Source organism: Dama dama, chromosome 22, assembly GCF_033118175.1.
Source record: "Dama dama isolate Ldn47 chromosome 22, ASM3311817v1, whole genome shotgun sequence".
Taxonomy (NCBI): Eukaryota; Metazoa; Chordata; class Mammalia; order Artiodactyla; family Cervidae; genus Dama; species Dama dama.
This window is the reverse complement of record NC_083702.1, coordinates 12,743,437-12,771,058: the sequence shown is the minus strand read 5'-3', so window position 1 is coordinate 12,771,058 and position 27,622 is coordinate 12,743,437. Positions and strand designations below refer to the sequence as shown.

Below are 27,622 nucleotides of genomic sequence, written 5' to 3'. Positions count from 1 at the left end.
GCATTTCCCATGAGATCTGGGTGCTGCGGGGAGTGCGTGTGACTCATGCCCCGGGGCCTCCCTGTTGGACGGCCACACCTGGCCCACCTCTTTCTTTTAACTACACACCGGTCCTCCACCTACCCAGGGGCCACACCTCCCAGCTCTGCCTCCCCTGCCAGGGCTGTGACTTTGGCTCACCCCCACCCCCCAACAAGCCCGCCTTTCCTTGGAGCCCCGACATCGCTGCCATCGGGGTCAAATCCTCCCGGCTCTGGCACAAAGCGTCTTTTCCTGTCTGTGTCTCGGATTTCTGACCTGTAAGATGAGCCTCGGGCTCACTGCTCACTCCTTGCTGTGTGGAGCTGTGAATTCCTGTCTTTAAGGAGCTTGGAGCTTGTCAGAGGTTGGCCAAACTCGGCTTCTGTCCCCCAGCAGCCCTGCCTCCCTTCCTGACCACCTACCATGCAGACAAGCGCTGACTCAGAGGCAGGGCCCCCGGGGGCCTCAAGCCTCAGCAGTCTCCCCTTCTCCAGGTCTCACTCTGCTCACCTCCAGAGCATCTGAATGCTGCTTATCACCTGTGTCCTTCTTGCTAAAATTATGCAAATAATACATGCTCACTGTTTAAAAAAAGAGAGAAAGAAAAAGGAGAAAAATCCAACATTGTTGACTTATGTTTAAGTAAAATGTAAGAATCACTACTTCTCCCACCTCTTCTGTAGAATCATGAAATGTGCCTCAAATCCAGCCCCCTCTCTCCACCCGCTTCTCTCAGCGTTTACCAGATTCTCATATTCAAGTGTCTTTAGCTCATCTTTGAGGTCAGGGACTGGTCGTCTCTCTCTATGTCTTCGGTGCTGGGCACAGTGCCTAGTGTATTGTGGGCATTTGTTAAGTATCCTTTGAAAGAATAAGTGAATGAAGGAACAAGTGAATAAGGAGAAGATCTAGCATTCAAATCTCTGCTGCCTCCTTGTTGAGTGAACCTCAGTTTCTTCACCCTTAAAATTGGGATAATAATTCATATTCTTTTGAAGTTAAATACAATGCCAGTGATGGTGTCAACACAGTACCTGGCACAGCGTGAGCCTTCAGTAAGTGCCACTGAATTAGATTGTGAAGGGACCCAGTTGCCCTTCCTCCCCAAACCTGGGCTGCCCCCTGCTACTGAGTGTCCCCTATCCTGCCAGCCACTCCCCTTCCAGTGTAGGGCCTGTGCGGCCAGCCCTCAGGGAGCTCATGGTTGGGCTCGGGAGAGGTAAGCAAGCCCCAGCCAGGGGAGTGGTATACAGATGCTGAACCTGAGCCCAAGGGTGGGGGAGGAGGAGGGACCACAGGGGGGCCTTGGGGTGATGGGCCAGGGAGTTTGAGAAGAATGGACACATGAGTGTCAGGCTGTCATCTATAGATTCAGACAGGATATTCTGTGTAGGAGCCAGGTGTGACATCACCTGCCACGTCTTCCCCAGATCTTAGCTGATCCTTCTGTGTCAAGGTCTCAAACTTTGCCATGATCCACAAAAAAGTACACTTTGCGTTGCCAGTACAAACATACACACCTACGTTCTAGATATAACAGGAGCAAGCTAACAGCACAATAGTTCCTCCAACTACAAGGTGGGGGGTGACGGTGATGTTTTCCTTTCTGTACAGATACTGTTTGTGTCCCACTAAAATGATTTCATGGACCACTTATGGGTGGTGGTCCTCAACTCGGAACATACTGCCTGGCTCAGCAGTTCTATATGAGGTTGTCTTCCAGTCCCTTTCTGTCAGAGCTCTTGATCTCCGGTGTTCAACTGAGAAGCCCACAGCTCACGGAGGGTCAGAATTTATCTGGGATGTACACCAGCTAAGTGGCAGAACCAGGAGTCACATGCAGGGGTATGTGACTCCAAAGCCCACCACCAGGTCATTTCCCTTTCTCTGACACTTTGCATGGGGGTTCTGCCAGCCCTGCGCTGGACTGCAGATCAAGGAACGTTCAACGTGGCCCATTTCTTTGTGCCCTGGGAAGCTTGGCTGAGATGACAGCTAAGCCTGCCATATATTATCAAGTGCCACTCAGCCTAAAACTGAACAAGCAGCCCTCAGGAAACAAAGTCTTAATACATACCCCACCCCCACCAACATGCAAGAGTTGGTTATTGAGAAAAGGTGCAGTAAGATGAACCTACTGCCCTATAGCCAAATATAACATATATAACAGGATCAAACCATGTCTTCACTGCCCACTGGGGCTTGTCTGGTGGCTCAGACTGTAAAGAATCTGCCTGCAATGCAGGAGACCCCGGTTTTATCCCTGGGTTAGGAAGATCCCCTGGAGAAGGGAATGGCAACCCACTCCAGTATTCTTGCTTCAAGAATCCCAAGAACAGAGGAGCCTAGTGGGCTACAGTCCATGGCGTCCCAAAGCATCGGCGACGACTGAGTGACTAACACTCTCTGCCCACAGCACTGGCCTCATAACTCTCTTCCCCTCCTTTGGAACCCCTAACTCAGAAATTAGGGGGTGGTCTCCTGTGCTACCCCAAGGAAAGAAGGAAAGCTGGGGAAAGGCAGGGAGAGAAGAACAGATGAGTTGGGAGGAAAAGAGCTGAGGAAACCAGGAATACAGATGGGCCACGGGCCTCTAGTATCTGAAACCCTAAACCTGTGGAAGGTAGTGAGTTTTATACGAAGAAGGAGGGGATTAAAGGGGTGTCACAATTGTAAAATCATGGGCGGGCGGAGGGAGAAGGATCTGAGTGCCCTATTGAGATAAGGGCAAAGCAAGTGAGACTGTGAGCAGGACTGGTGTCCTACCACGCTGGTCTGTCCTCTTCTTTGTGCCAGACAGCATGGGTCATTGATCAGATTATCATGCGTGCTGACCGGCACGGGCTGGGAAGTGTAGACCTTGTAACAGAGACCACTGTTATATTCGGTTTGCCTTTGTGTATATATATATATATTTTTTTTTAATTAAATTAATTCATTTTTGGCTGCACTGAGTCTTTGTTGCTGTAGTTGGGCTTTCTCTAGTGGCGGAGAGCAGGGGCTTCTCATTGTGATGGCTCTTCTAGTTGCAGAGCATGGGCTCTAGCTGTGGCTCACGGGCTTAGTTGCCCTGAGGCACGTGGAATCTTCCTGGACCAAGGATAAGATATTTAAAAAATGTTTTTATTTATCTGGCTGCACCAAGTCTTCCACTTATTTATTTATTTGGCTATGAGGGTCTTAGTTTCAGCATTCAGGGTCTATAGTTGCATGCAAGATCTGGTTCCCTGACTGAGGATGGAACTTGGGCCCCCTGCATTGGGAGCATGGAGTCTTAGCCACTGGACCACCAGGGAAGTCCCAGTACTTCCCAGTACTTCCCTGGTATGTACAAGGTATTGTGTACATCCCAGTACTTCCCAGTACTTCCTTGGTATGTACACGGTATTGTGTACATCCCAGTATTTCCCAGTACTTCCTTGGTATGTACAAGGTATTGTGTACATCCCAGTACTTCCCAGTACTTCCTTGGTATGTACACGGTATTGTGTACATCCCAGTACTTCCCAGTACTTCCTTGGTATGTACAAGGTATTGTGTACATCCCAGTACTTCCCAGTACTTCCTTGGTATGTACACGGTATTGTATACATCCCAGTACTTCCCAGTACTTCCCTGGTACGTACACGGTATTGTGTACATACTATGTTAATTTCTCTCTATTGATGCTTTTGTAACTCATCTTTCCCCTTTGTGTTCACAAGGTTAAGCAGACTTCTACACTAGTTAATTCACTCCTAAGCAGTGAGTTAGCTGGTTATCTGGTAGCTCTGCTTTGACTCTCTGTCTGGGATAAATAAAAACCAAGTGAAAGGGTAAAGTGGGGGACGAATGAGCACCATGCTGACCGTCCCCAGGAACCAGCGTTGACCCCAGTGTTCTTTCCCACCTGGGACCCCCGAGAGCCCAGTGAGGGTAAGGAAGGCCTGTCTACACTGTCTCCCCAACCCCATCCTCCTTGGATCACAGAGTTTCTTTGGATAAACCCCAGATCGATTAAGAATTGGCTCTTGCTGAAATTTGCCAAGAAGAGACATTTGTCTCCATCCGTGGGGTGATCTTCTGCAATTTCTGGCCTTTCTCACGCTTTCTCGCCCCATTTTTGGAATGTTCCAGTGGATGAGATACTATCTCCCCACCACCCTCCTTTGTCTCTGGGGGAGGATCCCGAAGACCCTCGTTTCACCTGGCCCAGGATTGCTGTCTGCCAGGAGATAGCTCTCTGAATGGGTCTGCCTCTCAAATCGCCGGCATCCGGAGCTGATAGGAGTTGGGGGCGGTGGGTGGGGAGCTGGAAACAAAGCTGTGTGGAGCCCGCCAAGCGTTTTCACTCCTCTCGCATGAAGAGCCCTAGATCGGTGACAAGCGGGAGGCCTGCCACCTGCAACTCCATCCATGGTTTTTTGTCTTCTATTTGCATAGATTTGAGCCAGTTAAGCCTCAGCCAATACTCTTCGTTTAAATCAGACTGTAACCCAATCTCTCTTGCATTTTTTAACCTCAAAAACTATACTGGTACAGTGTGCCTATAGAATTGTCCCTGAAAAATTCTGTGTAGTTCAGAATGTTTTTTAGGGACCAAACTATTTTAAACATATCGTGTTGTTGTTGTTTAGTCTCTAAGTCATGTCCACTTCTTTTACGACCCCATGGGCTGTAACCTGCCAGGCTCCTCTATCCATGGGATTCTCCAGGCAAGAATACTGGAATGGGTAGTCATTCCCTTCTCCAGGGGATGTTCCCCCTGAGGGATCGAACCCATGTCTCCTGCATTGCAGGTGGATTCTTTTCTGTCTGAGCCACCAGGGAAGCCCATTAAATGTATTGGGGGACTGTTATCTGTAATATCTAATGGAACCCATGATAGATCTGCCAACAAAATGCAGTTTTCATTTATGTGTGTTTATCACCGAATCTCAGAAGGTAACATTTGGAATATCCCTTTTTTTTTAATTTATTTTTTAATTAATTAATTTTTTATTGAAGGATAATTGCTTTACAGAATTTTGTTGTTTTCTGCCAAACCTCAACATGAATCAGCCATAGGTATACATATACCCCCTCCCTTTTGAACCTCCCTCCCATCTCCCTCCCCATCTAAAAAATTAATTTTGATTGGAGTGTAGTGGATTTACGTTGTGTTAGTTTCAGCTGTACATCAACGTGAATCAGTTATACATATGCATAGATCCACTCTTTCAGATTCTATTCCCATATAGGTCATTATAGAGTATTGAGTAGAGTTCCCTGTGCTGTATGTACAGTAAGTTCTTGTTAACTGTCTTTTTTTAGTTTTCTATTTTATATGTAGTAAAGATGATTATTATTAAAAATGCTTATTTATCATTTATTTGGCTGTGTTAGATCATCATGCAGAATGTTTCCTTGCAGCACAAGCACTCAGTATTATAGCGTTCGGGTTTAGTTGCCCCACGGCATGTGGGATCAAACCCCGGTCCCCTGCATTGGAAGGCGAATTCTTAACCACTGGATCACCAGGGAAGTCCCTGGAATATCCTTGAAAGTCATCATTTGATAGAGGAGAAAAGCAAGGGTCAGAGAGGTCACAGAGCTCATGAGAGAACAAGGACTCCTGCCCCAGTGCCCATCCTATCACAGGACAGTGGAATACAGCACCGGTTTCTAATTTTGATTCTCCTCTATTTTATTTCTATCTCCTTCCATCTATTTAAAAACTGTATTTTTTAAAAACTTGAAGGCATATAATGCAAACAATGTCTTCTGAGAAGTAACCAGCACAGAGGTCTGGCATGCCTTCTGCTCGGTTTTGTTTATGCCTATACAAACCCCTTTATTTAAAGACAAAAGTGCATTTTTAAATAAAGCTTTTGTTTCAGAATAGTTTTATATTTACAAAAAATATAGATAGTACAGGGAGTTGTAATTTACCTCACATCGCCATGCTAAGGGGCTTCAGTCATGTCCAACTCTTTGCAACCCCATGGACTGTAGCCCACCAGCCTTCTCTGTGCCTGGGATTTCCCAGGCAAGAATACTGGAGTGGGTTGCCGTTTCCTTCTCCAGGGGATCTTTCCAATCCAGGGATCCAACCTGTGTCTCCTGCATTGGCAGAAAAGTTCTCTACCACTGAGCCACCAGGGAAACGCACCTCACATCTAGTTTCCTTTATTATTCACATCTTAATTTAGTTATTACGGTACATTTTTTACAATAAACCAATTTGGGTACATCATTTCTTTTTAATACTTTATTTGGCTGCACTGGGTCTTAGCTGCGGCCTGTGAGATCTAATTACCTGACCAGGGATTGAACCCAGGCCCTCTGCTTTGGGAATGCGGAGTCTTAGCCACTGGCCCACCAGGGAAGTCCTGGGTACATCATTTCTAACTGAAGGGCACACTTCACTCCTGTTTCCTTTCAGAGGGCCCTTTTCTGTTCCAAGGTCCCATCCACGTCACCACACGCCATCTACCCACCATGTCTCCTTAGGCTATGACGGTTGTAAATGTTGCTTGGCTAGCTTCACTTCTATAATATGTGAGATGACTTTTTCCCACATGACTCAGATGTGAGCATCTTTCCAGGTGAGTGAGTGAGGCCTTCCACGCCTTCCTAAGTCACCAGTGTTCTGCTGAAAGGCTCCTCCCCATCCCTTTATCTGCTCTTGGCAGACAGCCCGACTGGCAGTGTCCTGGGGCCTCCTCCTGGGTAGTGAACTAGATGCTTCCTGCTGCCTTGGAGTTTTGACATGACAGGAAGCAGAGACCCAGGGTGTAGATGGACTGATGGAGCTTGGAGGAAAGGGGCTAGGGGCCTGCAGTGCTGCCAGGCAGCCACCTGCACCCCCTGCCCATACTAGCTCCACCAGTTTGACGGTCTACACCGCTGGTTGAAGTGCTTCCCCATAAGAGGGTTGGGCTTGTTCTGGGAAGTCCTTCAAAAGGAAGGGATGCTGACAACGGGAACCACCCATCAATGAGGCCACCACCACCCAACCTCGCATGCAGAACACCCCTGACTGGCCCTGGGCGTCTCCAGCAGGGGCTTGGTGGCCACCTGTCAGGAGCACTTGAGTAAAGGCTTGGTATTGATCTGTGAAAGGAATTTCTGATGATTATCAGTTTTTGGGGTGGCGGGGAGCATGGGCCTCCCTAGTGGCTCAGACAATATAAGAATCTGCCCAAATTTTTTAGTTTTTGGTGTGGTTTTTGTTTGTTTTTTTGGTTGTGCCAAATGGCATGCAGGATTCTATCTCCCAACCAGGGAATCAAACCTGACCTCCTGCAGTGGATGCACAAAGTCCTAACCACCAGATTTCCAGGGAAGTCCCTTTTGATTCTCAAATGAAGTGGAAAAGAGCTGAAAAATTATGTAGCCCAGGTCCCAGGCAGTGGGGCCAGAATGTCTCCTCTTGCAGTCACTTCTCACTTTCTCTGCAGCCCCAGGCTGGTCCAAGGGTGGGCGTTCAAGTAATCTTAGTTGATAAATGAAAAGCTTCCAGATCTTTCACATTGTCTCTGGCTCCTCAGAAGGGCCCAAACTTACCTTCAGACAACATTTTCTATTTCACCTGTTGAGCCCAGGCTGGGTTCTCTGCAGACATCCTCTGGAGCATCAGAGCCTCTGTGTGTGTGCTCAGTCATGTATGACTCTCTGACTCCTTGGACTGTGGCTGCCCCAGGCTCCTCTGTCCATGGGATTCTCCAGCCAAGAATACTGGAGTGGCTTGCCATGCCCTCCTCCAGGGGATCTTCCCTACCCAGGGATCGAACCTGAGTCTTCCACATTGGCAGGTGGGTTCTCTACCACTGAGTCACTCTGATCTGCCTCAAACCCTCTCCACCATCCCAAGTCCCATACCCACCTCCTCAGTTCTCAGTTCAGTTGCTCAGTCATGCCCGACTCTTTGTGACCCTAGGCACTGCAGCACGCCAGGCTTCCCTGTCCATCACCAACTCCTGGAGCTTGCTCAAACTCATGTTCATCGAGTCGGTGATGCCATCCAACCAGCTCATCCTCCGTCGTCCCCTTCTCCTGCCTTCAGTCTTTTCCATCTCCTCAGCCCTGGCCTTTTCCCTCTGACCTCTGACCTCTCCTTTACACAGTCCCCTAGAGCAGAGCTCCACAGTCCTTGCTCCCCTGACCAGGGATTACACACAGACTCCATTTAGGCCTGACCTTCTCCGGCTGGGGACTTAGGCAAGCCAGCATAAGGGAAGAAAGAGACAGCCCTCTGTCTCCTTCCACAAATATCCCCCCAGGAGGCTTCCCACACTGCAAAATAGAACAAGTTCTTTCTCAGAAGGGAATGAGGGAGCCGAAGTCCTTTCTCCCACGCAGCCCAGGAACGCTGACTGGACATTGTGTGACCCATGCTGGTTAGAAGCGCCAGGCTCCACTGGGAAAGGTGGAGACCCTACTGGTTTTTCTCACCCGACCGGGAGTCTCTGCCAGGTCCAAGCAGATGTCTGAGGCAGACACACTCCCGGGATGCTGCTCTGCAGCCCTTCACAGGTGAAGGACACTTCGTCCCGAGGATGTTTGTACCTACTGATGCCTTTGGTCCTCTACGCCCCCTCCTTCTGGAACCAGGACCCCATTTAGGTGGGGGGATGGGCTCCTTTAGCAAAGGGCTGACAGCCTAGAAGTACTTTGCAGAGTGCGTTTGCTTAATAATAAATGAGCATTAGAGGGCTTCCCTGCGTGGCTCAGGTGGTAAAGAATCCACCTGCAATGTGGGAGACCTGAGTTTGATCCCTGGGTTGGGAAGATCCCCTGGAGAAGGGATCAGCTACCTACTCCAGTATTCTGGTCTGGCTTCCCTGCCCATGGGGTTGCCAAGAGTCAGTCACAACTGAGCGACTTTCACCTTCTGGGGCCACTGTGTTTTAGGAAACTCAGCATTGAGAAGACGGGGGCGGGGTTGGGGGGTGCTGGCCAACAGGAGAAGCCGCCCTGGACTGGGAGGGAGCTCTCCTGGAGGACTGGGCTGATCCTGAAACCCGGATGTGGAATGGGAGGACAAAGAGCAGCTTTGCTCCAGGAGTCTTTACTTTCCCCAATGCTCATTTCATCAACCCGAATCAGGTCTCTGCTCCTGTTTGCTGGGACCTATTTTAAGAGAGTCTTATAAATATACAAAGGCGGAAATGTCTGGATCAGGGCGGGGTTGGGGGGCAGGAGGATGTGGTTCACTCTAGGACAGGATCTGACTCAAATCACACCTCCCTCCCGGATTCCAGACTGGGGGTGGGGGGGAGGTGGTGGCTGCCTCTGAGGTGGTGTTTGGAAGGAGGTGGTGTTTGGAAGGAGATGCTGAGAGCAGGTGGAGAAGGAAATGGCAACCCACTCCAGTATTCTTGCCTGGAGAATCCCAGGGACAGAGGAGCCTGGTGGGCTGCTGTCAATAGGGTCACACAGAGTCAGACACGACTGAAGCGACTTAGCAGCAACAGCTGAGAGCAGGACTGGGTGGTTCTAACTGTGGTCTCCATGGTGCGTGTCCCCAACCAGAGCCCTGGACTACAGGCAGAGAGGGTGCTGTGGGCTGAGATGGTGGAAGCAAGGAGCGGAAGGGACCCCAGACCCTCTTGTCCTCTCTTCTGGAGAGCCTGTGCCTTGTCCTGAGAGAGTCTCCTTAGGGATCAGCCCTCTTGTCTTCCCCAAGGATGGAGACTTTATGACAGTGGTCCCGTCCAGGACCTGGTGAATGTAGTCTGTGTAGTCTGAGTCTTAGAAGCCGGAGAAATAATCCAGCCCCCGACCCTTGTTTTTCAGGTAAGGTGAGTGAGGGTCCCCCGCTCCTTTCTTAGCCAGCCAGCTGCAGGACCTCTGCGTGCCATCCAGCCCAAGCACATTTTGACAGGCACGGAGCAGCCGTGGACAGGGCAGCGGGTGCCCTCTGCGGGGGCTGAGCTGTGGCAGCAGAAGGCCGACAGGACAAGGTACCCTCCTGGCCACGTAGCACCAGGACAAGTGTTTTGGAGAACTGGGAATCCTACGTGCATTTGCCCAGAAGCTGAGCTGGTGGCCTGCTGGCTTTGTGAGCAGTGGAGATAAGACTATTGTGTCAGCTCTTTGAGGGGTTGGTGTGGGCTTCCTAGGGGGAGAGAAAGCACTAGTTGGGGGCGGCATCTCAGGTTTCCTCCTGCCATCTGAGAAGCTCTTTGTGGGGGCTGCTGGGAGTTGGTGGCAGGCTGGTAAGGAGAGTCTGGGCTGAGACAGAAACAGGCCCTTTCAAGCAGTGCAAGTCAGACTCTTTGTGAGCTGTTTACCTCCCTCCTGCCTAAGGGTGCGGCGAGAGTCATTTAATCTAATTGGTTTAATAAGTAAATGATCTGGGCCCAGAGAGGAGGGGGTGCGTCTGAGAGGCGGGCAGCGTTATCTACAAACCCTACTGTGCAGCTTTGAAAAGAAACCTGTTGCCAGCTCTCTAGGGATAAGTATCCGGAGCTGGGGGGGAGATGCTGGGGGGAGGGGCGGGGCAGTGGCAGAGATGCCGTGGAAGGGAAGGAGGGAGGGCAGCGGGGAGCCCCAGATGTTGGGTGGAAAGAGAAGTGGAGGTCTTGTGGGTGTATTTGCTCATTAAAGTGTACAATTCTGTGGTTTTAGTATATTCTCGAGGTTGTGCAACCATCACCACTATCTAATCCCAGAACATTTTCATCATTTTCAGAAGAAATGCAGTACCGGTCAGTGGTCACTCCTTACTCCCCTCCTGCCCACCCCAGCACTGGAGATCTCTCATCTACTCTCTATCTCTTGTGGACATTTCACATAAATGGGATCACATGTTACATGACCTTTTGTGCTGGCTTTTACGTAGCATCATTGGAGGCCCATCCATGTTGTAGGCTGGACCTGCATCTCATTGCTTTTTATGGCTGAATAATATTCCATAGTGAACACACTACTGCATTCTGTTTGTTGTTCATCACTGATGGACATTTGGGTGGTTTCCATTTGTAGGCCACCTGAGTAATGCTGCTGTGATGTTTCTATTTCTCCTGGGTATACATTAAGGAGTAAAGTTATGGTATTTATGTTTAACTTTTTGAGGAACTGCCAGACTGCCTTCCCTAATGTCTGCACCATTTTGCATTCTCCCCAGCGGTGTATGAGGGTTTCGATTTCTTCCACCTCTTCCCCGGCACTTGTTGTTGTCCATCTTTTTGCTGACTGCCGTCCCAGTGAGTGTGAAGTGATTCTGTACTTGTTTTGAAATAATTTCTACCTTCTCCTGCCAATTAAGGCAGGTCAGCAGCATCATCCCCATTTCATGCATAGATCAGCTGTCCCAGGTGGAAAAGAAATGTGTTCCAAGTCACAGAGGTGAATCTGTGACATAAATGGCAGCGTTTAGAAACAATGGAAAAGATGGCCTTGGTATTATCGTTGAGGGGAATAAGGCAAGTTGCAGGATAATGTTGTATACATAAACCCATCTGTGTTTTCAAAAACACATACTTCCATTAGATTGGCAGAAATTTTAAAGATGAATACGTGGTGCTGATGAAGTTGCCTGGAAACACACACTTGTAAATAACACAGCTGACAGCATGGATTGTTTTCAAACCATTTTGGAAAGTAATATGACAATTACTAAAATTTTTAAAAAAATGCTGTACCTCAACATCTAACTTTGAAACTTGATCTGTAAAAATTATAACAGCCACACAAGCTACAGGCATCATTTGGAAACCAGTTAACATCTGTCAGTAGGAAAACAGTCTGCTAACTTGTGCTATAGCTGTATACATGAAATATTGTTACAAGTATTTTTTAATGGATTGCATATTTTTAATTATTTATCTTTAACTGGAGGATAATTGAATCCACCTTGGGTTCAAATCCTGGCTCTGCCACTTATCAGTTGTGTGGCTCTGGCCAAGTTGCTTAACCTCCCTGCATTTCAGTTTCCTTATCTGTAAAATGGAGCTAATAATAGTGCCTACCTCAAAGGGTTTCTATGAGAATTAAATGAGATGATATTTATAAAATGTTTAGTACACTGCCTGGTGCATAGTAAATGCTAAATGTATTGACTCTTATTTTTTCTATTATTATCTCCAGTATTTCGGTGCACTTATATGCTCCTCTCATTTGATCCTCATAATCAGTAACCCCATAAGGTAAATCCTACTAGTGTCATTACTGTAGAGAAGGAAACCAAGGCTTAAACATTGAGGTCGCATAGCCAGATACCATGGCATCTGACTTCAGACCTTTACTTTAAAAAATTTATTTGATTCACTGGTCATAGTTGTGGCATGTGGGATCTTCGATCTATTTCATGGCATGTGGGATCTAGTCCTCTGACCAGAGATCAAACCCATACCTCCTGCATTGAGAACTCAAGAGTCTTAACCACTGGACCATCAGGGAAGTCCCCTGTAGGACACTTTTTAAAAAATTTTATTTTACTGGAGTATAATTTACAGTGTTGTGTCAATTTCTACTGTACAGCAAAGTGACTCAGTTATACATATGTGTGTGTGTGTGTGTGTGTGTATATATATATATATATATATATATAATTTATATTCTTTTTCAGATTCTTTTCCGCTGTGGTTTATCACAGGATATTGAACACATTCCCTGTTGTATACAGTAGGTCTTTGTTGTTTTTCCATTCTATGTATAATAGTTTGCATCTGCTAGCCCCAGACTCCCACTCCTTCCCTTTCCCTCTTAGCAACCACAAGTCTGTTCTCTGTTTCATAGATAAGTCCGTTTGGGTCATATTTTAGATTCCACATGTAATATATGATATTTGTCTTTCTCTGGCTGACTTCCTTCACTTTGTATGATAATCTCTAGCTCAATCTGCATTGTTGCAAATGGCATTATTTCATTCTTTTGTTGTGTCCAAGTAGTTCAGTTCCGTTGCTCAGTCATGTCCAACTCTTTGCGACCCCATGGACGGCAGCATGCCAGGCTTCCCTGTCTATCACTGAATCCCGGAGCTTGCTCAAATTCATGTCCGTTGAGTCGGTGATGCTATCCAACCATCTCATCCTCTGTCATCCCCTTCTCCTCCTGCCTTCAATCTTTCCCAGCATCAGGATCTTTTCCAAGGAGTCAGTTCTTTGTATCAGGTGGCCAAAGTATTGGAGTTTCAGCTTCAGCATCAGTCCTTCCAATGAATATGCAGAGTTGATTTCCTTTAGGATGGACTGGTTTGATCTCCTTGCATTCCAAGGGACTCTCAAGAGTCTTCTCCAACAACACAGTTCAAAAGCATCAATTCTTCGGTGCTCAGCTTTCTTTATAGTCCAACTCTCACATCCATACATGACTACTGGAAAAACCACAGCTTTGACTAGATGGACCTTTGTCGGCAAAGTAATGTCTGCTTTTTAATGTGCTGTCTAGGTTGGTCATAGCTTTTCTTCCAAGGAGCAAACATCTTTTAATTTCATGGCTGCAATCACCATCTGCAGTGATTTTGGAGCCCCAAAAAATAAAGTCTGTCACTGTTTCCATTGTTTCCCCATCTATATGCCTTGAAGTGATGGGACCAGATGCCATGATCTTAGTTTTTTGAAGCTGAGTGTTAAGCCAACTTTTTCACTCTCCTCTTTCACTTTCATCAAGAGGCTCTTTAGTTCTTCACTTTCTGCCATAAGGGTGGTGTCAGCTGCATATCTGAGGTTATTGCTATTTCTCCCGGCAATCTTGATTCCAGCTTGTGCTTCATCCAGCCAGGCATTTCTCATGATGTACTCTGCATATAAGTTAAATAAGTATTCCATTGTATATATGTACCGCATCTTCTTTATCCATTCATTTGTCAACGGACATTTAGGTTGCTTCCATGTCTTGGCTATTGCTGTTTTGAACATGGTGTTTATTTCTTTTCAAATTATAATAGTTTTGTCTCGATATATGCCCAAGAGTAGAATTGCAGGATTATATGGCAACTCTATATTTAGTCTTTTAAAAAATATTTAGTATTTTTAAAAATATTTATGTATTTATTTAGTTTCATTGAGTCTTAGTTACAGTTCGAGGGATCTTCTCTGGGTCATGTGATATTTTTCATTGAGGCATATGGACTCTCTAGAAGCAGTTCATGGGCTTAGTTTCTCCTTGGCACGTGGGATCTTTGTTCCCTGACTGGGGATCCAACCCACATCCCCTAAATTGCAAGGCAGATCGTTAACCACTGAACCACCAGGGAAGTCCCTATTTTTAGTCTTTTGAGGAGCCTCTGTACTGTTTTCCATAGCGGCTGCACTAACTTATATTCTTTGAGACACTTTTGACAGTGAAACTGGATGCTGATTATAACTCTGCCAGAACAAACAATGTAGCCGGGGCCTGCCCCTGGCAAGCCTCACCTATAGGACCTAAAGGACCTTGGATTGTACTCTGAGTGAGCTGAGAAGGACTTGGCGTGTTCTGAGCAGGAGGCTGACGTGGCATGCCTTTTAGTGGGGTCACTCAGCTGCTGGACTGTAGGGTCTGAGGGTGGAGGCACACAGACCAGACAGAGGTGTGGTGGCCAGGATGAGGTGGAGGCCGTAGAGGTGTCAGAAGAAGTTGGGTTTGGGTAGTTTTTGAAGGTTTAGATGAAAGGACCTGCTGATGCATTAAATGTGGGAAGAGGAATCCAGAATGATTCCAAGATTCGTGATCCTGGCAATTAGAAGCCTGGAATTGCAGTTACTGAAATGGGGAAGATAGGGAAGAGCAGGCTTGGCAGGAAAAATCAAGAGTTTGATTTCAGGCCTGTTGAGTTGGAGATGTCTCTTGGGTCTCCAGGTGGGGGAGTGGATTCGTCACTCAGAGACACAAAGGTGGACTTCAGGGGGCGTCCAGGGGGCAGCTAGGGAAGCCATCCTCATTCAGACGGGATTCCAAGGACCAGATGAGATTGGAAAGTAGGGGTGTGTAGACAGGTAACAAGGGGTTCCAGACTGAACCCCAAGGTGGGTTGTGCAGATGTGAAAGTAGGAGAAACGAGGGGTGCTATTAGCCATAGGACTGGGCAGTGGCTGGAAGTGGGGCAGTGGGTCTGGCAGGGGTCATCGGCTTCTACCTAGTACACGTCTGCACTGGGAGAGGGTGGTGCTCATAGGCACTTTCATTTTAGTGAAACGCTTCTGTGTTCCAGGTGGAAACCAAGGCAGGTGCCTGGGTGGGGCTTAGAGCTGGAGACAACCCAGCTTGCCCCATAAAAGTTATGACTCCTTGGGAGCAGTGACTCCCTTCCCTTCCCAGGCCCAGCAGCTCCACCTGCTTCCCAGAACACCTGCTCTGGATGCTCCTCCACCACGAGGTCTTCCGGGACTGCCAGGATCCTTATCTGTGAACTCCAGGGGCCTCACTGTACCCTGAGTGTGAGGCAGACTGGGATTGAGGAAGCAGGTCTCACGGGGCTACCAGGACGACTGTGAACTTTGAAGCCAAACAGGACTAGTCTAGTTGGAATCCCAGTTGGGCCATTTACGGGATCTTGAGCAAATCTTGTAAACTCTTTAACCTCAGTTTTATTATTGGGAGAATGGGGAGAGAAACATTAACCTTTCGGGGTTAGTGTGTGTTGGATGGTAATGAATGAAATATGTGGGGGTGGAGTAAACAATCAGTAAACAGCAGCTGGGGCCCCCAGTGCTGAGCAAGCCGTCTCTTATTGTGCCTACAGGGAGGAAATGTTGCTTTAATTCATTCACAGACCTAATTATTAATAATCTTCCCTAAGTGAACAATCAGTGGTGGTGGCGAGGCGAGTGGCCTGAGGCCCTGAGAGGTTAAGGAACTTGCCCGAGGTCACACAGCTAGAAGTGATGGGCCTGGGGCTCGATTCGATTCCAGGTCTTCCCGGCTCCTGCACTGGTACTTCACGCAGAGCTGGGCAGAGCGGCTACTGTGTACATACTAGATGCTCAATAAATCCAGTAAGTGACCGCCGTGCAGCTTCCACTTTCCTTCCACAGGTCTCTTTTTAAGCTTCCTTCCCACTGTGAGCCATTTAGTGTAGCCCTTGCAACTCTAACAAGCTGATCCAAGAAGCCACTTCAAAATAAACACGAGACTGTGCCTTCTTTGTGCGAAGCCTGCATGTGTTTTTGTGTGCTGGTGAGCTCTGAGGAAACCTAGTGCGGTGCTCAGCCTGCTCAGGGGAATATTTGCATCTTACTCTCCAAATTGCCTACAACAGGCTCTTTGAAAGACGGAAAACATATTCCCCTAAGACCTGGGAATGCTAAACAGTTAATAGATCCCCAAGGGTCTTCTGTGTTACTAGGATACCGACCGCAATCATGGGTCATTAAATATCAAAGTTTAAGCTCAGGAGGCCAAAAAAAAATATCTAAGTTTTCTGTGCCTCGCTTGTCTTCACAAGTACCCCAAGTGGGAGAATATTCTAGAAACCATTTCAGTATCACGCAGGTGAAACGAGAGTTGCTCGGACCGAAAGTCTAAGATCTAAGAGGTCGTGATCATAGCAGGTCTTGGCTCGGTGGTTGCAAGCTCCCCTCTCCTAGTCTTTGAAGTGTGCTTGTGGTCCTGGCTCCTCTCCAAAGTTCTCTCTCTCTCACTTTCTCCTTTTTCGGGAAGGATCCGCATTCTGTCCAGTTCGGAGCACGAACCCTTGAGTTCCTCCTTGGTCCCTGCTGGACCTCGATGTTTTGGCTTGCTGAGGTTCTTTTCTTTTGAAGATTTTTTTTTTTAATGTGAACCATTTTTAAAGTCTTTATTGAGTTTGTTATAGTATTGCTTCTGTTTTATGTTTTGGTTTTTTGGCCTCCAGGAACGTGGGATCTTAGCTCCTGGAGTGAGGGAATGAGCTAAGTCGCTCAGTTGTGTCCCACTCTTTGTGACCCTGTAGACTGTAGCCCTCCAGTTTCCTCTGTCCATGGGATTCTCCAGGCAAGAATACTTCAGTGGGTTGCCATACCCTCCTCCAGGGGATCTTCCCAACCCAGGGATCTAACCCGCATCTCTTAAGTAGCTCCCTGACCAGGGATCAAACCTGTACCCCCTGCATTGGAAGGCAGAGTCTTAACCACTGGATCACCAGGGAACTCACTCACTGAGATTCTTTAAGACACTGGGCAGATGGATTCAGGTTGGGTGACTGTGCTTCTCAGCTCTGTTGTTGTTCAGTTGCTAGGTTGTGTCTGATTCTTTGAGACCCCATGGAGCTCAGTATCCTCAGCAAAAAGCAGGCAGACTGAAGCCCCCACCCCCTTACATAGTGCCACTCTGGGGACGTTTATCCTGGAAGTCTTTGCTGCTAGGGGAGCCACTTTGACACCCTTGGCTTTCCACCCGCTTCACGTGTCCTTGACATGGGGGGATTTCAGAACTCATCCAGCCTCTCAGTAATTCCATGCTGCCCCCACTTCTGTGCCCTGCTGGGGCCGGCTGTCCTGTCCATTGCGGTCTGTGGCTCAGAGGAGGAGAGTGTGGGGAACAGCTAGGGGGTGCAGGCTGAGGGCACAGCCTGGCTACAGGGTCTTGAAATGAACTTTATCCTCTGGAGCTATTTGCGCATCTCTGGCCAGCATTCCTGTTATCCTGGCTATACATAGGCTAGACAGAGTAGTATAGATTGGTCCTGCTGGTCATTTCAACAGCAAACATAGCCAATTTGGTGAGGCTAAGACAATGACAATCTGTGAAACCTTAGTGTCAGATAAACAATGTGGCTGTTTGGCCTGGGTTTCCAGGAAAGATGAACTGTGGCAGATGTGCTGTTGCCTTGGTCAGACCACAGAGCCTGACTTTGGGTTCAGAAAGTTTGGTCACTGACACATCAGATGATCAGTGGACTTCATCAGATTTTCAGTCTTGTACTCATTGCCCTTTCCCCTGTAGACCTGGAGCTGGTGTTTTCACTGTTTGATATATAAAAACCCTATATTAATACTTTGCTTTTTAATACATTTATTTATTTTTTAATTGAAGGATAATTGCTTTACAGAATTTTGTTGTTTTCTGTCAAACATCAACATGAATCAACCATTTAATCAGCCATCGTAGAGGGTTTCATTGCATTTGTGAAGCCGAGAGTAGCGTGGGAGAGACTCTCTTGGGGTATTTAGTTCAGTAGTGTCAATGCTTATGGAGATATTTTAATAACTACACTGCAGTCCAGTGAGCAGAGTCTTATTTGTGAAGGTAGAAAACAGACAAGCTCAAGTTTCTGCTTGAGTCCTTTCCCACCAATTCTATATCCCTTCTTATTATCAAGTATACTTACATTTATTCATTTATTGTAAATTTTAAAATTAAAAAAAAATTTTGGCCATGCCGTGAAGTGTGTGGAACCTTAGTTCCCTGACCAGGGATTGAACTGGCACCCCCTGCAGTAAAACATACAGAGTCTTAGCCACTGGACCACCAGGGAAGTCTCTTTGTTCATTTATTTTAAGAAGTTGTTAACCCAGAGAAAAGGGTATTTTTTCCTTCCATCTGTCAATAGAATGTAGATAGATAGCCTGGCAAAGGAATATTTAATGTGCTTGTGGATATTTCTGTGAAAGTGAAAGTCTCTCAGTCATGTCCAGCTCTTTGGGATCCCATGAACTATACAGCCCATGGAATTCTCCAGGCCAGAATACTGGAGTGGGTAGCCTTTCCCTTCTCCAGGGGATCTTCCCAACCTAGGGATTGAACCCAGGTCTCCCGCATTGCGGGTAGATTCCTTACCAGCTAAGCCACAAGGGAAGCCCTGTATGTATAGATAAATGTCTTTTAATAAAGGTGCTTAGAGGACAAGCTATGGTAAAAATGATGAAAGTTATTTCAGTAAAATCATCAGTCATTCATTGAACATCTTCATTGTTTTTTATGCCATTAGTTTATTTAGAAGTGTATCTAGTGCCGCTGGATTTGTTCCTTAAAGTTGCTTTCTTTTGCACTTTACTTCAACCACTTTTTAGATCACCTACTGGAAAACATCATACAAAAGTAAGTTTGAATAAACATTTGAATGTTATGCATTATAATAGACCAAGTTTATTTTATTTTTTACTAAAAATATTTATATTTATTTATTTGATTAATAATTAATTAAAAGATGCTTGCTCCTTGGAAGAAAAGCTATGACCAACCTAGACAGCATATTAAAAAGCAGAGACATTACTTTGCCAACAAAGGTCCATCTAATCAAAGCTGTGGTTTTTCCAGTAATCATGTATGGTTGTGAGAGTTGGACTACAAAGAAAGCTGAGCACAGAGGAATTGATGCTTTTGAACTGTGTTGTTGGAGAAGACTCTTCAGAGTCCCTTGGACTGCAGGGAGATCCAACCAGTCCATCCTAAAGGAGATCAGTCCTGAATATTCATTGGAAGGACTGATGCTGAATCTGAAGCTCCAATACTTTGACCACCTGATGCGAAGAACTGACTCATTTGAAAAGACCCTGATGTTGGGAAAGATTGAAGGCAGGAGGAGAAGGGGATGACAGAGGATGATATGGTTGAATGGCATCACTGACCAAATGGACATGAGTTTGAGCAAGCTCCAGGAGTTGGTGATGGACAGGGAAGCCTGGCATGCTGCAGTCCATGGGGTCGAAAAGAGTCGGACACGACTGAGCGACTGAGCTGAACTGATTTATTTGAGGGCTTCCCAAGTGGTGCAGTGGTGAAGAATCCTCCTGCCAATATAGGAGAGAGGGGTTCAATCCCTGGGTTGGGAAGATACCCTGGAGTAGGAAATAGCAACCCACTCCAGTATCCTTGCCTGTGAAAATTCCCCTGGACGGGGGAGCCTGGCAGGCTCAAGTCCATGAGGAAGCAAATTGTTGGACACGGCTGAGCAAGTGAATAGCAGCAGCAGCATTTATTTATTTGGCTGCACTGGGTCTTAGCGGTGGCATGAGGGATCTAGTTCCCTGACCAGGGATTGAACCTGAGCCTCTTGCACTGGGAGTGTGGAGTCTTAGCCACTGAACCACCAGGGAAGTTCCTCCTAAGGATATTCTAAATAATCCACTCTCCCGTCTTCCCCATATTCTGTAAAGTCTCTTAAGCATTATGGAGCTAACTCCATGGTGTGTCTATGTCTATACTTTCAGCTGTATCTGCATTTATGTGCCCCTGCTTAAAAAATATGCCTCTCAGACAAGTCTCAGATACTTTTGTTTTAGGAATCATGGTCAATTATTGAGTTAAGCTATTTTCACATGGAAGATTCAGAAAATCCCCCATGATGAGACTGCTCACTCCCCCTACCTGTTGTTCTAGTGAAACCACAGGGGTCTTACCCCCTTTGACACCATAGGGACACCCGGCCCAAGCTGAGGCTCTTTCCTGGGAATCTGTGTTCCGAGCGGAGACACACAGGGTTTGGAGCATTGTTAGCTGGTGGGGACTCCATCGCTGCCCTGGTTTGGCCTGCTTGTGTGCTTTTCTTGATTCTGTGGGCCACACTTGTAGTCTTTCCTGAAGTCACCTCGCCTCTAAGTTAGGAAGGGAGAGAGAGAAGGAGGGAAGACAGGCAGGCATGCATCTGATGCTAACTGGACATACTGTCTTGAGGAAGAGCCGGTTTTTCCAGTTCTGGATTTTGGCTCCCGACTCATCACCGTTGTGGCCACGTTACACGTTACAGTATGTGGCTTGCAGCCCACGCGACTCTCCGGGGGAGTTCAAGACATCCCAGATGGCCTCCACCCCCCTGTACTATGTTGATGTTACAGAAACCTCAGCTTGCACTCACGGGTTCCTAATGCTTGCTCTGAGCCTCCGTACCTGTCTCCCTGAGGACCAGTTTGTGGACTGGTATTGGCACCAGGCTGCAGTTCCAGGGGCCCAGGCAACTTCGCCTCTCTCTGAGGCTGGGTTGTGTTGAAGTTGCTTGTTTTCACACAGGCTGGTGGACTAGGACGTCACTGTCCCTGAGGAGGGCCCATCCTGGGTCCACTTGGCAGTTCTGTTCTCCCTCCTAACCTATTACCTGGGAGGCTGCTCTCTGCTCCCACCAACGGTCCCCAGACCACTTGCATCCTCAGGTGAACACGAGGTTCCCACCATGTCTCTACCATGAGGGTGGTAGCCTGATCCCTGCCCTCTGGCCTGTCTCTGCAAGAATGTCAAAGCAGTTTAAGAGAGTGGGTTTTCTTTTAGTATTTATTTATTTTTGGCTGCACTGGGTCTTTGCTGCTGCATGAGGTCTTTCTCTAGTTGTGACGAGTGGAGGGCTAATCTCTAGGTGTGGTGCGTGGGTTTCTCATTACCGTGTTTTCTCTCGTTGCAGAGCATGGGGCTCTAGGAGCGTGGGCTTCCATAGTTGTGGCTCGTGGGCCCTAGAGCATGCAGGCTTTAGTAGTTGCAGCTTGCAGGCTCTATAGCTCTGGCTCAGAAGTTGTGACATAGGGACTTATTTGCTACTCAACATGTGGAATCTTCCCAGGTCAAGGATTGAACCTGAGTCCCCTGACTTGGCAGGTGGATTCTTATCCTCTGCGCCGCCAGGAGAGTCTGTTTTTAGCAGTTTAAAAGACAGTGCCTTCTGGAAAGAAGGCAGGGATTGGAACAGACACTCGCCCACCCATGTTCACAGCACAGTGGCCGAAGGTAGATATGACCCAGGTGTCCATCAACGGATGAACAGAGAAACAAAATGTGGTCCATCCATATGATGATATGTGGTCCAGCCTGCACAAGGAAGGAAATTCTGAAACATGATACCACGTGGATGAACCTTGAAAACATTAAGTGAAAGAAGGTGGACACAAAGGTCAAATGTTGTATGATTCTACTTAGATGAGATGTCCAACAGTCAGATTCATAGAGACAGGAAATAGCATGGTGATTCTAATTCCAACCGATTTACATGGTGGGAATGTAATAATGAGACCTAGTTCCTGCCAGCATGGTGCTAATGGTCGGCCCTCTTCCAGAGTGGGTGCAGACAGGTCTTCCCCCACCCAGGCTCTCCGTAGCCCACTGAATCCCACAGCCTCAGGTGAGTATGGTGCTGTGATGTGGTGAGCATCGAGCCCTTGGCTCTAGCCTGGGCTTACCCAGGCTCCTCTTTGACATTGTTAGGCAAGTCCGTTAACTAGGTCTCTGTGACCCGTCAGCAAGGTGGACACGACTCATAGTGTTGTAGAAACCCGTAATCAAGAAACCAAGCACCACATTCGGAGAGTTGGAAAACTCAGGTTTATTACACCAATGGGCCCAGAGGAGTTAACACCCCAAGCTCTGAGCCCTGAACAAAGGGGTTACAGAGTTTTTATAGACCTAAAATAGCGGGCAACACTAGCTGCTAATAGATTGGTTTAAACTAAGGGGTTTCACGTGTGGGAACAGCAGTCAAGACGGGGAAGGGGATGCCTAACCTTTAACTAGACAGGCGTGATTAAGCAGGCTTGCGGGGCTGGACAATTTCAAAGAGCAGGACAAGGGTGACTGAGATAAGCTCCAGTTCCTAGTATTGTCAGTCCCCACTTTCTGAGACTAGGTAACCTACATGATCCAGACTTTGTAAGGAGCAAGCTGAGTTACAGAGGCAGAATGAGCAGGAGGTTATGTAAAATTTTAACTTTCCCTCTTCAATAGGATCGGGATGAACATATAAGAGAGAGCTCTGATCTGATGGATCCCACAGATGCATCTGGATGGTATGGGATGCCAACTTGGGGCTGGGGGTAGCACATGGAGATGGCCTCCATCCTAAGTGTGGTCTTACCCTTGAGTGATATTCCAGGCACGAGGAATGCAGGCCCCAGGTTCTCCGTTGGAGATCAGAGCAGCTGTGGGCATGCCCTTCTTCCCCGCTCTTTGCCTTCCTTCCCAGGACAGGTTACAACAACCTCAGCTTGACTTCGGCAAGTTAGCTCCATCAGACCTCCCCACCTGGCAGCTGGCAGCCCTTCAGATCAGACCCTGCATCTTCCTTGTCCTCAGGCTGATGGAGAAGGGAGAAGCAAGATGTTTGAAAGAGTATATTGTTTTCAGCGGAGACATCCGGGGGGAGGGGCCTTCGGTTCCGTGGCTCCAGGTACCAAACAGAATCCCTCTGTGGACCTTCGAAACTGTCTTAGCATCAGGGTTCTTCTCTCTTCGTCCTTCCTTTGGATTCTGTTGGTTTCCCACTCAACAAACAAAGGATACTTGTTATGATATATTTTTTAAAAATGAACTGGGGCTTCCCTGGTGGTTCAGTGGTAAAGAATCTGCCTGCCAATGCAGGAGACATAGGTTCAATCCCTGATCTGGGAAAATCTACATGCCGTGGCACAGTTAAGCCCACGCACCACAACTATAGAAGCCTGAGTTCCTAGAGCCCATGGTAGCTCCAAACGCCAGGGCTTCCATGGGCCACGTCAGGTCTTCAGGGGGGTCCTGTCTGCTGGGCTGACTCCAGGGTTTTCTTCCATCTGTGTTGCCTCTCTTGAAGACTGGGATGCTAGAGACTGGTTCTCTGATCCCAAGAAATGTTTGTAGAGCACTTTGTCTGAGGTTCCTGCAAGTCTGGGAGATAGTCACAATGTCGTGCCCTTAGCTCCTGTGAACCTAGCTGCCCGAGGTGTACCTGTGTGTCGTCTGCTGTGCACCTGTGTCTGCTTGTGCTCACCCTGCATGGGGTGGGGCCTGAGTCCAGGGCAGGCACAGGAGGCCACAGACACGTCGGTCCCTTTATTCACACGATGCCCACCCCAAGTGCACCCGGAGTGGAGGGAGCGGAAAGACTCTGCTTCTACCTTTTTCTCCATTGCAACACTTAGCTGAGCTCCAGGGATATAACAGGTGCTCAGTAAATGCCTAGGGATTGGTTGGTTCATTGATTCATGCTCTTCCCAGTCTCCTGACTGCTTACCCTTTACCACCTCTGAACTCCTACTTTTCTCCAAACAGGAAAGGGTCGTCCCTCTGCTCCTCCATGTTTAGAAGCTTGTCTGTGTCCCGGTCCAGAGGGATGACTGGACAAGACAGTCTGACCTGAAGGGTCCTCGTCCATGTCCACCCACCCGAGGGTTAAGTTGATGTGGGCCAGTTTTAGAAATCCTGGACCCTGTTTTGTGTCCATGTGCTAAGCTGCTTCAGTCGCGTCTGACTCTTTTCGACCCCATGGATAGTAGCCCACCAGCTTACTCTGTCCATGGAATTTCCCAGGCAAGAATACTGGAGTGGGTAGCCATTTCCTCCTCCAGGGGATCTTCCTGACCCAGGGATCAAATCTGAGTCTTTTACGTCTTCTGAATTGGCAGGCAGGTTCCTTACCACTAGCACCACCTGGGAGGCCCCCCTGTACCCTGTTACCTCTAGATTTTCCAGAAACCATCTCATTTCATCAAGCGTCTTTGTCAAAACTCCCCCCAGACAGAACTGTGTGTGTAGCTATGACTGTGCTATATTGATCTGGACGTGTACCCCGGGCCTGAAAGGTTGTCAGTTCTGTTTTGTTCTTTGTCACGGTGGTGGTGGTGATGACAATGTCCTGGAGGTGCCCTGGGGCCTGGTCAGACCTTCAGGGGGGCCGATGTGGGTCAGTCCATGGCTGAGGGCTGGCAGGAAGTTACAGGGCGGGTCTGTGTGCAGGCAGATCCTGTGCTCCCCAAGCGGAGCACAGAAGACAAAGGGCATTTGCCCCCTCCCTCCATCTCCTTGCCTCATCCACCCCCTTAGAGTCTTTCACTCAGATCTGGGGGTCCAGGTGAGCAGGACAGGGGCAGCAGGGCTCAAGTGCCCAGCATGTCTCTGCCCAGCTCCCTGCCCCCTTTGGGTCCCCTCAGGCGGCCCAGGCAGGGCGGTAGGGACAGTCCCTGGTGTCTGACTGGCAAGCCCCTGCCTGCCCTGCTCATCCAGGCCCCACAGCAGTTCCCGGCTGGCTTGGCGGGGTGCTGGGGGGTGAGAAGCTAGCTTGGCAGGAAGGAGGGGGCAGCTGGCTGTTTGAGTGCAGCAGCTGGGGGGGCGGTGGGTGGCAGGCGGCGGGGGAAGAGGCTCTTTGGGGCCCTTTCTGTGTCTCTGCTTATCAAATCAGAGGGTCTGGGCAGACATTAGGGCCCCACCCATCTCCCATCCCGTACCCCCTTCCCTCCCATCCATGCACCTGAGCTCCGAGGGAGCGTGACCCACGGCTGCTGCACGGTTCACCCTTGTGTTGAAACGGACAAGGCTCAGAGACCAGGGCAAGGGTAGCAGGCCTGTGTGCAGAGGCTTTCTGTCCTGTTTTCCAGCTCTTTGGGGGTGTTTGGGTCTTTCTGGGCTTCCCTGGTAGCTCAGATGGTAAAGAATCTGCCTACAATGCAGGAGACCCCAGTTCAATCCCTGGGTTGGGAAGAGCCCCTGGAGAAGGGATAGGCCACCCACTCTATTATTCTTAGGTTTCCCTGGTGGCTCAATGGTAAAGAATCTGCCTGCAGTGTGGGAGACCTGGGTTTGATCCCTGGGTTGGGAAGATCCCCTGGAGAAGGGAATGGCTACCCACTACCATATTCATGCCTGGAGAATCCCCATGGACAGAGGAGTCTCAGGTCGCAAATAATCAGACATGACGGAGCAACTAAGCAAGCAGGTATGGCTGTTCCGGAGCTTATTTGGGGAGGTGTTACTGGCCAAATTGGAGGGGTGGGAAGCTAGTATGAGATGTGTGGGGGGTGAGTAGGAGGTGACGGTGATGGTGGTGGCAGGGTTGGATCAGGTTCTCAAGTGTGTCCCGTAGAGAGCGTGGAATTTAAGACTCAGGGTTCAAACCATCTGTCACCTACTATCCCTGTGACTTTCAGTGAGGTTTTTTTATCCTCTAAGCCTTGTTTTCCTGTAGGCTTGTTGTCCTGAATACAATCAGCTATATTTCTTTTACCATAAACATGAGTATGTGTATGACCTATACATGCTAAAGTTGCAATAATAATCGTTCCTCTTGCATCAGGTCCCCAGGGTGTCACGATTGGAAAGGAAAGGCTATGTCTTTGCCGTCTGAGACTCTCTCCCAGGTGACAGTCCCTGGCTCCATCCCTGGCTACCTGTTCCACCTTGGGTTTCTGGTGGCGCCCGGGGCCTGCTGGCGTCCAGCCACAGCAGCTTTGCTTTGCAGGGCCCATGTGACTGGCCCTTGGGTGCACGTCAAGGTCAGAGTCAGTCTTGCTTTCTGGTCGCAGGACGCAGTGCTGGTTCCCAGCCTTGGTGGAACAGTGCCCGGGTGTCACGACCTCCCGTCCCCTGGACAGCCTGCTCTTCTCTGGTGGGACGAGGGCTCTTTCTCGGCTCGGCTCCTCCAGGCTTCATCACCTTGTCTCTGCACAGATGCTGAGCTTCTTAGCAAATCATCTGCATTCATCTCGGGTTCTCGGTCCTTTACCCACCCTCTTGGCTCATCCTTCAGCCCCGCCTTCCTATGGCCCTCGAGGGCTCAGGCCTTCCCGTCTTGCAAAGTGCATCTCAGCTCAGGGCAGACGCCAGCCCTTGGCAGTGCAGCCCTGCCCAGGCCGGAGGTGGTCTGTTGCCCCTGCCTGCCGGAGGCACACCCTCCGCCATGCTCGCCCCTCTCATTTGACACCCATCCTCCCCATCTCAGGGATGGCAACTCCAGTTTTCCAACGGCCAGGGTACAAATCCAGAATCGGTTTTTAAAATTGGAATTTCATTGCTTTACAATATTATGTTAGCTTCTGCTGTACAACGAAGTGAATCAGCCATATATATATACCTGTAATCTGCTCCCGCCTGAGCCTCGCTCCCTCCCCACCCCCCTTGCCACCCCTCTCAGTCATCACAGAGCACCAGGCTGAGCTCTCTGTGCCGTAGGCAGCTTCCCGCTAGCTCGGTTTTACACCTGGTAGTGTACACGTCAGTGCTGCTCTGTCCGTGTGTCCCATCCTCCCCTTCCCCCACTGTGTCCACAAGACCATCCTCTGCATCTGTGTCTCTAGTCCTGCCCTGCGCGTAAGTTCATCTGTGCCATTTCTCTAGATTCCTCGTATATGTATTAATGTAGGATATTTGTTTTTCTCTTTCAGACTTACTTCATTCTGTATGACAGACTCTAGGTCCATCCATGTCTCTGCAAATGACCCTATTTCGTTCCTTTCAGTGGCTGGGTACTATTCCATTGTCTATGTGAACCGCATCTTTTTTAAGCATTTGTCTGTCATTGGACATTTAGGTTCTTTCCATATCCTTCCTGACTATTGTAGATAAAGCTGCAGTAAACACTGGGGTACATGTGTCCTTCTGAATCATGGTTTTCTCAGAGTACATGCCCAGTCGTGGGATTGCTGGGTCTTATGGGAGTACTGTGGTTGTTTTTTTTTAGGGAACCTCCATACTGTTCTCCATAGTGGTTTGCATTCCCACCGACGGTGCAAGAGGGTTCCCTCTGAGTCATTCTTGATTCCTCTTCCCATGTCCAGTCCATCAGCTGAACCTTTACCAATGACCCCAGATCTGTCTGAGCAGCCAGGAGATGCCTCTCTCCCTCCTGGGAACATCTCTGTGGACCACATGACAATACCAGCAAGAAACTCAGACCAGAGACCAGGAGAAACAAATGCAAGTTTCAGATCTGCCACAAGTGCATGTGTGCTAAGTCGCCTCAGTTGTGTCCAAGAGGAGCCTGGAGGGCTGTGGTCCACGGGCTTGAAAAGAGTCAGACACAACTGAGCAACACATGACGAATGTTGAAATATTGAACTGCAATGTGTTAACT

General features: G+C 48.4%; 1 protein-coding gene across 3 annotated transcripts in view; it reads left to right on the top strand.

Moving 5' to 3' along the window:
- B4GALNT3 (beta-1,4-N-acetyl-galactosaminyltransferase 3) overlaps positions 1 to 27,622 on the top strand; it is a 97,212-nt gene that overhangs the window by 39,338 nt on the left and 30,252 nt on the right. The window contains exon 1 of one of the 3 annotated variants that reach the window (XM_061124679.1): positions 15,875 to 15,905. The exons of the other annotated variants lie outside the window; for them this stretch is intronic. Within the exon in view, the coding sequence (XP_060980662.1) occupies positions 15,890 to 15,905 (16 nt within the window). The 5' untranslated portion in view covers positions 15,875 to 15,889. Of the gene's footprint in view, positions 1 to 15,874; positions 15,906 to 27,622 lie in introns of those variants that run through there. 3 annotated transcript variants of the gene reach the window in all.